The following is a 13,073-nucleotide window of genomic DNA, read 5'->3' on the forward strand; positions in this document are numbered from 1 at the left end:
ACTTCTGTACTTCATTGTTGGCTTCGTTGAGACTCAAATTCATATGGGAAGGAAACATTGACGACGTTTTCCCGACCACCACCACCATCTTTCTGCTGAATGCATCATCTCCATTGTTCCTAACGTGGAACGAGATATCCTCAAATCTCAACTCGACAGAGGGGTGGAATGGTTTTTCGCTTCTCATCGATGATGGGTTGGTTCAGCGACGAGTTATAACATATCCTCGCTGGGTTATGCATTTCTTCAGACTGGCAGTGAGTTGTGCCATCACATTGCGGCATGATTCCTCCATTGGATTGGTGTTTCCTTTCCTTTCCCCCTGACATGTTCGCTTTTTCAGCTGCAGAAGGTGTTATAATCGCGGCATTGCAGCTGGACACACTGAGTGCGATATCACAATGTCATTAGATATTGCACTCAGCTCTACACATTTCTGTGTGGCGCAAATGAACAAAGGCTAAAGCGTTAGGACAACAAAACTGGGAACAATAACTGTAACAACAAGGGCATCGGAATGCCACTTCAACAGAAGGATGGAAGGAGCGGAGATTATACGAAAGCTGGATGAATGAGAGTTGGATTCATGTACTCCCTACACCCTCATAGAATCTCCGACCCTAACCTGGTATTGCCGCGTACTTAATCACATTCTACCATTACCTCGGAACAACTTGGTGTTAGAAACCACCTCTGCCTAATGCAGGCATTTAGTGTAATGGTAACACACTCTTGGTACCTATGCAGGGTTCTGCGGTTCGACTCCCAGAATGTCCATATTTTAGCATTTAGGTTCCCAAGACCACGTGTACAAATTCCAACATGGTGGACATTCTACGGAAGTCACCGAGCACACCCAAATCCGGTTGCTGCCACGTGAGATGGGCACGTGAAGTCAAGCATTAAATTAGCCGGCCTGACAAAGTTTCAGGGGGTGTAGCTCAGAGCACTAAGGACCCAAATCTGGCTGCTTCAGACCACATGACGTGGACATGTAGGAGATTAGCAGTAAGTCCGGCCTGAATATGAATTCAGGGGTGATGGCTCACGGGCTGTTGGAAGCCCGGTGGTTAGGGTCACATGTGGATCACAGGCTCAATCCAATGTGAAGGGGGTGTGTTAGAAACCGCCTCTGCCTAATGCAGGCATTTAGTGTAATGGTAACACACTCTTGGTACCTATGCAGGGTTCTGTGGTTCAACTCCCAGAATGTCCATATTTTAGCATTTAGGTTCCCAAGACCACGTGTACAAATTCCAACACTTGGGGATGTATCCAGGAAAGAGGCTAATCGGTGGTGAAATTTAGCCTGACATTACCCTTACATCAAGATGCAGGAGGTGTGGAAAGGTGTTTGACAAGAGGGAAAAAGACAACTAGCAGTTCGAGGTTGGGTCTTGCATGTGCTCACAAGTTTCCGAAACAACATTCAGAGTCAGTGAGACAATTTGATTTGGGTTGGCTAGGTACATTTGCAGGTGGAATTGCCCCTTCCGAAGTGCCTGCCAGTACCATGATCCTCTGCCATCCATTGCTGAATCACACCTCGTGCGGATGGACGTTTGTCCTGTAAGCAGTGTTGATTGATGCACTCGCAGCCGTTTCCTCTTCTTGGTGGCAACTGGCTGTCCCAGAATCCGATGATCATCACTCTGGCGACAGTGACTGAGTGTCATATCCATGCATACCCAATCCCGACCCGACTCCCGGACCTCCTTCTTCACCACCTCCGGAGTCCTACCCTACCGCTGTCCGTTCCGATACTCTCCTCAGACCGAACACCACTTCCTCCCACTCCTCTTCCTCCTCACAACACCTCCACCCTTCCGTCATTCTCCTACCCTTCACCTGTCCGCTCCGATACTCACCTTCGGACCTGACTCCTCTCCTCTCCTCCACTCCTCTCCCCTTTCCTCTTTCCTCTCTCTTCCCTCTGGCCCTCTTCCGCCAACCTTCCGCCACTGTCCCATACCTCGTACTCGGACACCGCTTGTACCTTCGCTCCAAGACTCCGTCATAGTTCCTACCTTGGACTTTGACTCCACCTCAGCTTTAGTCCATTGCATTGGTGACCTCATACTACGTAAACACCATTGCCAATATTCCTCAGACTTTCAACCCTGCCTCCGTAACCTCTGTAAGCTCTGCAACCTCCAAGCTCCACAGATCATCTTTGGCACTTTCACTGCTTGTAATGTATCTTTCGCGTTTCCCCCTCATCCCTATTTGGACTGCTGCTTCTTCCCATTCTAGCCAGTTAGTCATCATCCCCACTTCCCCTCATCCTCCTGCCCCTCTGGGCTTCACCCTCCTTTCGGATGTACCACAGGTTCAGCCCTATGACCTTTGGTACCGCTCCGCTTCTGTCATCCCTTTGTTCCCATTCAGATGCCTTCATTCCGATTTGGACCCCCTTTGTTTCCTTGTGCTTTCGCCCTCTCCATTATATATATCAGTGCTTGTACATACTCATTTTAGGCCTTAGTAATAAAATCGACTAGAGTTTACCCCCTTTCAGTTCTGGTTGCCAGTGTTATGGAAATGGGAATTTCCATTTTAGACTCTTATGGGTTCTGTATCATGTGATTCATATACTAATATAGTTTATCCAATCAATAATTAACCAAAAACCCGCTGTGCTAACATCTGTTACACCACATGTCAAACCATCTGTGAAACCACCTGTAAACCATTATGTCCAACCCCCTTCCCTATTCCTGTGCCAGAACGGATGAAAATGGGTGCTTCCGGCCCCATTTTTGTAACAGCCAGTTAGTAAGTTAGGGCACAGATGTGTTACTTGGCACAGCGCTCCTGGCATAAGTCGCTGAGGCCGAAGCCCTCCGCCATGGAGACCTTCCTTCGTCTCAATCTGGTCTCTGACACCGTGCGTTTTCAGGTTTCTAACTTCATGTCCTTGTATCTCATTCATTTCTGGATGGTTTTTCACGTTCTTGGTATCATAAATTTTCATTTATTCCCACCTTTCCAATGGTACTAAAGTTGTGTTCTATTTCCTGGTATTCGTCGAGTTAGCAAAAGTTCGTGTGCACATTCGGTAATCATGTGTGTCATTCCCATAGTCGTTCATATGCGGGCGCCATTTCTGTTTGATTTATGGTATGCACGGGTGTTTGTATCCTTCATATGGGCTTCCATGATTTATTTCAGATTTTCCCCTCATGATCTAAGGTTGTTTTGCACTTTCCATGCTTTGTTTTGACCAGGCTCTTCCTTATTTGGACGGAAATTGGTCTTCGCAATCTGCCGAAATGCGGATCTCAGTTCTGACGGCTGGTTCCCTTCGCATTGCCACCCTCACGTGTCATTAAACATGATGTGGATTTCTATATTCCCATCATTGGTATAACTTCACAACGGCTGGACCGTTTGGGCTGAAAATTTGCATAACTATAGTTCCCTATTTTTCATAATTTCCATGTAAATTTCGTTGTATGTTTTAATTATGGATCCTACATAAACATCGTCTTTTCCCTGAGCCCAGACTTTTGATGTCTGTCACGACCGACAAATCCTGGGGCTCCGTCAGCAGCGAACCAATGCTGATAGGCAAATCCGCCGACCTGAAACCCATCCTAACCAGCCCCCAACCCGATGTCTGGCCCCCTGCCTTACTGCATGAGACTTGGCCAATAATCAGAACCTAGACCCTGCCAGTATTCCGACCTTACCTCCAGTTCCTGAGCCCTTGGCGCTCCCAGCATTCAGTCATGCCTGCCTTGTCTCCATCTGAACCACACTCATCGCTTCCTGCTATGTGGTCACAGCCATGCCCCGCTTCCGTGCATTCCGCACCCTCTGCCCACTCCGCACCCTCTGCCCATCTCTGCACCCTCTGGCCACTTCCAGTTGCCCTTGACACCTCTGGTCAGGTCAACACTCCCACTCCCCTCTGTACCTCTGTTGGCCTTCATGCTGTCCTTGTGTGACAGTGCTGGCAGATCAACCTCTGTTTGTGGACTTGTGTCGGCACCGCTGTAGGAATATAAAAGTTACAACACTAAAACAACCAGAAACCATCACAAAAAATTGGATAAAAATCATACAACCTCCATGGACCAGAAATAAAAATAGGAATAAAATCATAACTCAACAAAATGAATTGAAATAAAATATCGGAAAAATAATGAAGAACAGAGTCGATGGATTGAGTATCTACGCGAACTTTCAAGTCTAGGGATTAAAAGATGGTTCAGAAAATGAAGAAAAACAGCAAATAAACTCACATGAAAACAAAAACAAGGTTTCCTGTATCAAATAAAATATTAGAAATTCGTGGTAACGTGGGAAAATAGTTTTACGAACGTACGAAACGAATGACAAAGAGAAATCGGAAGGAAATCAAGGCATTCATATAATGAAAAATGGTCGGGTACGAGGAAAAGATGAAAGAATTGGAAATATTTATATGAGGAAAATAGGGAAAAATATGAATCTTTGTCGGTCTTAAAGAGTTGAAGTATAGGTCTGTGTACGAAAAGATTTCATGTTAAAATCTGAAGAATTGAGGGAGAAATGGATTTAACAAGATTAAAACACACTTGCAGAGAAGACTGGCTCAAACATCCTGAGTTTGTGGTAAAAACGGAAGAGCTAGAAATGCGAAACTAAATAGTTTGAGTCCAGGAACAAGGCATAATTTATCCAGAATTAATCGTAGGAAAATGGATGAGCTAATGCCAAAGCAATCTGGAGAACCTCAAAATTAAATCTTGAAAAATTCATATCTTCATAAATAATCCTCATAGTTTACTGTTGTTTATACCGACGGAAAGCTACACTCTTAAGCTAACAAATAACCCCATGACATGTGACCTAGAATAAAGTGAGTAAACAAGGGTAAACAAGGTCATGATGGGTGTTAGGCAATGCAATTGGCTAATTCCCACACCAAAACTTCCAGAAAGTTCTAGAAGCAGAATGGGATGCTGATCGCTTACATAAGAGGATTGCTAAGCTCAATATAAGATTACTCAGCAATGTAAATAGTAAAGTGACATGTGAAAACAGAGCCCTTAGGAAAGGTATAAAAGACCACATTTTCTGGTCTGACCCCTCTTCCTTCTTTACTCCTCTCCCCTACATGCTCTGGCTCATAGGTCATAAGGCGTCCTAATAAAAATTAAGTTTTATTAGTATAAGTGTGCAGTTCAGATCACATCTGAGTAAAAGTGATCAACCCTCAGTAAAAAGTTAAGAAGAAGTTAAGAAATAGTCAAGTCGGTTGGAGTCACTCCGAGTTAAAAGTGACAAGACAGAGGTGAAACGACTAAAAATAGTAGGTCTATAGCGTGATTTTCGTGTGGAACAATCAGGTAGACAAGTGAATTGAACCCTGAGAATTTCATACACACACAAATAATCAGTAATACATACAAATATCAATACACAAAGCAACCAAAACGCTACAGTGGTTGAGTTAAAGTACCAATACTAACATATAAGTATCAGAAGAAAGAACAGCCTTTTATAGGATTTCTGTTCTCCTCCTTCACCGCACCGACCCCGCTTATTTGCAGACTTGTATCGGCGCTGCACGCTGACCTCCACTTTTATCCTCTGGCCATTTTTGTCACTCAGCAACATAACATTCATTCCCTGCTGAGTGCCTATTATGTTCACCCCAATATTGGCATTTGATCCATGTGCTATTGCACTTTCCTATTCATTCATTTAATCTGTCAATATTGGTACTTGATCTGCTTTGACCTTATTCATTCCTTGCCTCCCATTTCCCAGGTTCTTGTCCTTGGTTTAGTTTGACAAGTCCCCACTCATTTCCGCTTATTTCCGCACTGGACCGACTGGTCCCTCTTTTGATTTCTCTTACCTACTTATACCTTGTAAATACTTTCAGGGACCTCAGTCTGAAATCAACTAGAGTACCCCCCCTGTCTGGTCTGAGTCTCTCCTTCTGCAAAGGGGGCTTCCCCCCTCTGAGTCCGTGCTTGCAGAGTCCGCGCTCCTCCTACAGGTCTGCTCCACCCGCAAGTCTTGTTTGAAGTCCGCTGTAAGTGTCAGTTTGTAAATACAGGATCTCCCCCAAACGTCAAGCTCAGGGCACAGCGCTCCACCTGAGTCGCTGAGGCCACGATCCCACTCTGCTAACCTTGAACAGCGCTTCCAGATGCACCGCATATTTCCGCCCACATATCCACGCGTGCGCTCCAACAGACCTCTGCATCACCTCCAACCTCAACTCAGACAGAACCCAATCCATCTTCTATCTGCCTTCTGACAGTGTTCTGACTCTGACAGTCTGCCCGACTCCGACAATATCCCAGACTCTGACAGTATTCCGTCTCTGACAATATTCCCAGTCTCTGACAATGTTGCTATTCCCATTATTGGATATCTCATTAATGCATGATCCTTTTATTATGAACATTTGGGTGGATTAAGATTAGATCCCTTCCTTTCTAATGGGCTATCAAGCTCATCTCGGTCATTACTGGTTGTTCTTCATGCTTGCCTTTTAAACGTTGTCCTTGTTTTCCGGGAGTTTTAGTCATATCTCTGTCGTTTATGGGTAGTTTTCCCTGTAATTACTTTCATTGGGTCCGTTTGGGGGACATCTACATTTCCTATTATAAACACGACTTTGAATTGTGCATTAGTTCCTAAGGAATCCTTGTTCCGTGGTACTTCCATCCTCAGCTACATGTGCAGACGTGGGAAAGTAGTTTCCATGGAGGTTCTCTGGTTGTTTTTATAGTCAAATCTTGGTCGATTGTCCTAATTCTTGGTTTAATATTTGCTATAAATTCCCCTGAGAATTCCGTCTTGTTGATGCTAAGCTTGAAGTATCCCTGCCAACCTCCCTTCTTCCATTTTATCGTATGTAGTCGTAATAATTCATAAAATTTCGTAAAATTTCATTAAAATTCAGGTTCTTCTATTTTCTCATATCTACTTGTCGCATGGGGTTTTGTGATTTATCTGGCATATTTCCATAATGGGTTTCCATAGTGTGACCATTATTTCTCCTACAGCGTGCACAGCCATTACACCATACGCCCTGTTAGGCTGAGGTGGTTATTTCAACAGCATACATCTTCAGTGAAGTGACAAGCTAGCCAACCCACGGAACGCTGTAGGAGAAATAATGGTCACACTATGGAAACCCATTATGGAAATATGCCAGATAAATCACAAAACCCCATATGACAAGTAGATATGAGAAAATAGAGGGACCTGAATTTTAATGAATTTTAATGAGATTTTACGAATTATTACGACTACATACGATAAAATGGAAGAAAGAAAATTAGCAAAAATACTTCAAGCTTAGCATCAACGAGACGGAATTCTCGGGGGAATTTATAGCAAATATTAAACCAAGAATTAGGACAATCAACCAAGATTTGACTATAAAAACAGCCAGAGAACCTCCACGGAAACTACTTTCCCACGTCCGCACACATAGCCAAGGATGGAAGTACCATGGAACAAGGATTCCTCAGAAACTAATGCAAAATTCAAAGTCGTGTTTATAATAGGAAATGTAGATGTCCCCCAAACGGACCCAATGAAAGTAATTACAGGGAAAACTACCCATAAACGACAGAGATATGACTAAAACTCCCGGAAAACAAGGACAACGTTTAAAAAGCAAGTGCGAAGAACAACCAGTAACGACAGAGACGAGCTTGATAGCCCATTAGAAAGGAAGGGATCTAATCTTAATCCACCCAAATTTTCATAATAAAAGGATCACACATTAATGAGATATCCAATAATGGGAATAGTGACATCAAAAGTCCAGACTCAGGGAAAAGACAATGTTTACGAAGGATCCATAATTAAAACATACAAGCAAATTTACACGGAAATTATGAACAATAGGGAACTATAGTTATGCAAATTTTCAGCCCAAACGGTCCAGCTGTTGTGAAGTTATACCAATGACGGGAATATAGAAATCCGCATCATGTTTAATGACACATGAGGGTGGCAATGCAAAGGGAACTGGCCGTCGGAACCGAGATCCGCACTTCGGCAGATCGTGAAGACCAATTTCCATCCAAATAAGGAAGAGCCTGTCAGGGCACACACCCTGACTAGCCCGGACCCGCACCTGGACCTGCATGTGTGCCTCCGCCCTGCACGCTCTGCATGCCGCATGCTCCGGGCCCGGTTCCTACCCTTCATGTGACTTCCGGGTATCCCCAGAAGTTTTCGCCATATTGGGGCCACTGTGGGAAAGTGAGAAGTTAACCTTCTTCTCACTTTCTTACCCACAGTAGGCAAGTGTAGCCTACTTTCTATTTATCTATACACTTTCTTACCCACAGTAGGTTATGCCTTAGGATAGGCTGTTTACACACAGGGCTGTGGGCTATAGAGAGAGGGGTCATGGGGACCCGGGGTCCGTCCCCTGACAGAGCCCAGCCAAAACAAAGCACAGAAAGTGCAAAACAACCTTAGATCATGAAGGAAAAATCTGAAATAAATCACAGAAGCCCATATAAAGGATACAAACACCCGCGCATACCATAAATCCTGAACAATTAAACAGAAACGGCACCCGCATATGAACGACTACAGGAACGACGCACATGATTACCGAATGTGCATGCAAACTTTTGCTAACTCGACGAATACCAGGAAATAGAACACAACTTTAGTACCATTGGAAAGGTGGGAATAAATGAAAATTTATGATACCAAGAACGTGAAAAACCATTCAGAAATGGATGAGATACAAGGACATGAAGTTAGAAACCTGAAAACGTGCGGGAAGACAGCTTCAAGAGGTCCAGAGCCCTAAATAAAATACATAAAAATATGATATCTCCGAGGACGACCTACTATAACAATGAACAATACATATGGAGGACTAGGATGTGATAATACAAAGGGGAATCAGGGGAGATGAACAAAATCCACGAAATCCACTAAACTACAAAGGACCATGGCAGGAATTTAGGGAACGATATTCTAATGAAGAGGAGAGCTATAATACATTTGTTTGAGTAATTATTGACTACTAGCAACTTTTTCTTTCGGTTCTAAACCTGAATAATTCACTCATTTACCATTTCAAGTCTCATTTTAACTAAATGTCGCTGGATAAAAATGGAATAAATCAGCTGAAGGTCTCAGCACAGCCGTACGCATAGTAATGCAAAGTTTGAATTCAGAATCACTGAGTCATAGCAAATTTAATGGTAAATATGAGGAATTTGAAATAGGAAACTGCGACAAATGCAGCGCAGTCAAGTTCTAATTAACCATTAAAATAGCTTAGGCGAGGAAGGACAATAAGGATTCTAGGTGCAGTCTGACTGCAGTAGAGCCGCAGTAGAGCCGCAGCAAAAGCGCAGCAAAGCGCAGCAGAACTATAGCATGAAAATTTCATTTTTTATTCAGTTTGAGAAAAATACACTGTAAATAAATCCTGTAAATACGAGGTAGAGTGTGAAAAAGGAAGGCGACCCAAGGAGTATAAAAGGGAGACCCTTTCTGCGACTTTTCACCCCCCTCAGAGAAGTAAGAAAATAGAGTATTATTTTTCTCAAGCATTTCTGGTTGTCACTCCAGCGCGAAAAAGTGATATACAGTTAAGATTGCCACTGTAGTAAAAGGCAGCAATTAAGGAGAGAAATATTAAGTAGATATTTCAACAGGAGAGCTGGTTAACACTCCAGATTTCAAAGTGTAAACACAAAACAGTTACTTTGCTACTGTTAAAACAAGCAATAAAATAAGACAAAAATAAAACAAACTCAAGGGACACTCCAGACACAATCCAAATCCATTAACTGAGTAGAATCTTTGAAACTTCACCAAGTAGAAGATTTAATTCAAGTTAAATTCCAAATTAAACAATGCTACACAGAATTACACCTAGACAAATTAAGAAATTTCAATAAAGGAACAGCTCTGCAGGGCTCAGTTTATCTGTAAGTCAATTCCCAGAAACTTTTAGACTAACCCATAAAAATAGAATTAGCCAAAACACTTGGATTGGTACTATAATTACAACAAATATTACTAGTACACTTCCCCATCCTAACTAAAGAACCAGGGAACAGCTTGGTGGTGGTCTCGTTTGAACCTCCCAACTGACCTTCCTTCATTCTCTCCTTCAACGCCCAAAATTGAAAACAAGAGTGAAATGAAGGTTAGTCATTCTTTGTATTAGTACTAGTGTCCAAAGTAAGTGTGGACGGTTTGGGTGAGATGGCAAATGCAGGACAAAGAGTGAACGCAGCAGCCCTTTGACCCCACTGCCTAGCTTCACACATGGCTTCTAGATCATGGAACACATTCTTATCTTCCTGATCGATCCAGGACATGAGAAGGGATCCAACAAGAGAATCACCAGCCCCCATGACATAAACCACCCATTAATGCATAGCGACAAAGACTCCTGAAGGCCAGAGTTGTATAATCAGACAACCTTGGGATCCACATTTGACGATAATGTGCTGGGCTCAAAAGCGCATTGTGTAACTGTGCAAATATTGCCTCCATGACTATTGGCTGTTCAAACTTGAATGTGAAGTGATAGGCCCAGATCCTTTCTCAGAAGACGTGATAACTTATCTTTGTGCAGGTATTGAACGTCTTGGAAATGGAAGAGGATTGAATCGATCACAAGGAGCAGGACGCAACGGGCGGCCCTGTGGATCGAGCCTCATCGTATCAGTTGCGCTGACCCTTCAGGGATTGGAGTGATACGAGATACGGGAGCACCTGGTGACAGCGGGCTGGTAAAGCATGGATCCTAGTGCAGCTAGGATTAGTGATCCATGCGCAAATATCGAATATGAACCCCGGCTTTACGCAACACATGGTATCACAAGCCCTGTGAGAGACCCAGTCGGTTTTTACTTACAGAACTGAGAGCATTGCGAAGCGGTCTGTCCAACAACTTTGGAAATATTGAACCCCTACGTGTTCATACGACCATCAGGGGTGATGTCTTCAGATGGAAGACATACGTCTCGCCCTTGTTCAAGCAGAAACCCAGGCAGGCGAGCCCACGTCAAGATAACAGAAACGCCGCAAATAACAAACTAAGTTATGAGATGACCGACAACGTGGGTATCAATCACATTGTCAGGTAACTGTGAAGTGATGGATAAACCATCCTCTCAGAACGTGCTAATGTATACTGTTGAGGGATTATGGACGACCTAAGGAGAGGTTCGAATCGGTCACAAGGAGCAGCTCCAAAACGGGCGTATTGAAGAGTTGAACCCCTGCCATTCATGATCCCGTTGAAGCGAATGAAGATTGCAATCCGATAATCGATCGGGGCACTGTATAAAAAGACGCAGACAGTCCCTCCCGTCCCAGCGCAAAAATTCTGAGAACCGAACATGGCTTCCGCCGCACACATTCACGAGTTGAGCGAGAAGTTACCATATGGTGAAGTCTTCCTTCCACCTTCGAGGGACTATCAAAGAGCAATCTCCATCGACCATTTCCCAAGCCTCGTGCCAAGTGCCGTCGTACTACCTCGCAGCACAAAGGACGTTGTACAGATCGTGGATTTCGCGCGCGAAAAAAAAGTTGATTTAACTGTCAAAAATGGGGGACATTCATTCGCTGGCTACTGCCTCAATAATGGCGGCATCGTTATCGACCTGAGTGCGATGAACAACGCTCGCATCAACAAAGAGGGTACCGAAGTGACGATTCAGGCTGGGTGCACCTGGAAAGACGTTTATGCCGTACTTGATCCGGGGGATATAGTTGTGGGCGGGTTATGCCCAGCTGTTGGCGTATCCGGTTTCACACTCGCAGGAGGATGTAGCCCCTTCTCGCGCAGCTATGGCCTAGGAATCGATAACGTTCTTGAGATGACGATCGTCACAGCTGCGGGAAAGGTAGTGACGGTCCGACGCGAGGACATCAGTCCACAGAAGAAGGATTTGTTTTGGGCTTTACGTGGTGGAGGCGGCGGTAACTTCGGCATCCTCCTCGAGTTCAAGTCGCGTTGTTCACCAGTTCTCAGAACTGAATGGTCTCTGTGTCCTCGGCGGTCTCACATGGATATTGAAGGACGAGGAAGCTCAGAAGGTGTTCCTTGATATGGTGGATACATTCAACGCCCACGAGTGGCCAGACGAGCTCACTGTCTGGGCAGCCTGGTATTACGACACGAACAAAGGGCTACTCGGGCGGATGGCTGTCTACTACAATGGTAACATGAGACAGTGTCTGCAAGTGGTCGCTCCCTTGCTTAAGCATAAACTGGACAAAAGTCTGTCTGGGTTGCAGGAAATGACGTGGCGCAACTGGGTGGAAAGGCAAAATAATTCCAATCCTTCGGGCAATATGCAGTATCGTCGTTACGTGTCCTTCATTCTCAAATCTATCCCCCGCGGTCTTGCAAAGACGATCATCAAGACCATGGAGGAATCCAAAAAGCTCCTTGCAAACGATGGGGGATACGCTCGCTTCATGTGGGCCCACGTCGGTGGGGCTACTGCTGGAGTAGGCTCCTCAGACACACCATTCCCATGGCGTGACGGTTTATACATCACCAGGCTCACGGTCCGATGGAACAGTCAGAGTATGGAGAAAAAGGTGAACGACTTCATTAACGACTACAAGAAACAACTCTCGCCGTTCGCTCTAAAAGAAAAAGCAGCTTTTCTTAATTTTGTCGATGGGAGACTCGACAACTGGACAGAGGCGTACTACGACACAAATTATCCTCGACTGCAAACCGTCAAGGCCCGATGGGACCCTGACAACTTCTTTAAGTTCCCGAAAAGCATTCAACTTCCAACCTCCCATCACATAGCTTCAATTGCTCGAGCATTCGACTCCCGAGCTTCGCTTCAACTGCACCAGCCTCTGCCCAATCTGACGGTTCCTTGGAATCTGACACAGAGTTCGAATTTTGGTTACCGAGCGTCGCGGTCACGCAAACAGCCCATTTCGCACTACCATGCTCTGTCAATTCCTCTGATGCTTGTATATCGAGATTTCGGAACAGGCTAACCTACTGAAGACTCTCGAGATTCGTCTCTGCTGCAATTTCACCAAACCTAAAGCTGGCATGTGTTTCAGGCTTTGACTTTCTGATCACA

At 44.5% G+C, this 13,073-nt stretch overlaps 1 protein-coding gene and 1 non-coding gene across 2 annotated transcripts; both read left to right on the top strand.

Annotated features, from left to right (window-relative positions):
- Window positions 1-704: 704 nt before the first annotated feature.
- On the top strand, window positions 705-777 carry EI90DRAFT_t87. Its single transcript has one exon. It is a non-coding gene; the product is annotated as a tRNA-Thr (tRNA).
- A 10,546-nt stretch (window positions 778-11,323) lies between these two features.
- Window positions 11,324-12,984, top strand: EI90DRAFT_3287957 (uncharacterized protein; the record flags this gene model as incomplete). Its single annotated transcript, XM_039067083.1, has 2 exons — window positions 11,324-11,981; window positions 12,037-12,984. Exons 1-2 carry the CDS (start codon window positions 11,352-11,354, stop codon window positions 12,982-12,984), a joined length of 1,578 nt encoding a protein of 525 aa, XP_038918687.1. The 5' UTR covers window positions 11,324-11,351.
- Between the last annotated feature and the right edge of the window lie 89 nt (window positions 12,985-13,073).

Source organism: Cantharellus anzutake (genome assembly GCF_015039405.1).
Source record: "Cantharellus anzutake strain C23 chromosome Unknown EI90scaffold_13, whole genome shotgun sequence".
NCBI classification, from domain to species: domain Eukaryota; kingdom Fungi; phylum Basidiomycota; class Agaricomycetes; order Cantharellales; family Hydnaceae; genus Cantharellus; species Cantharellus anzutake.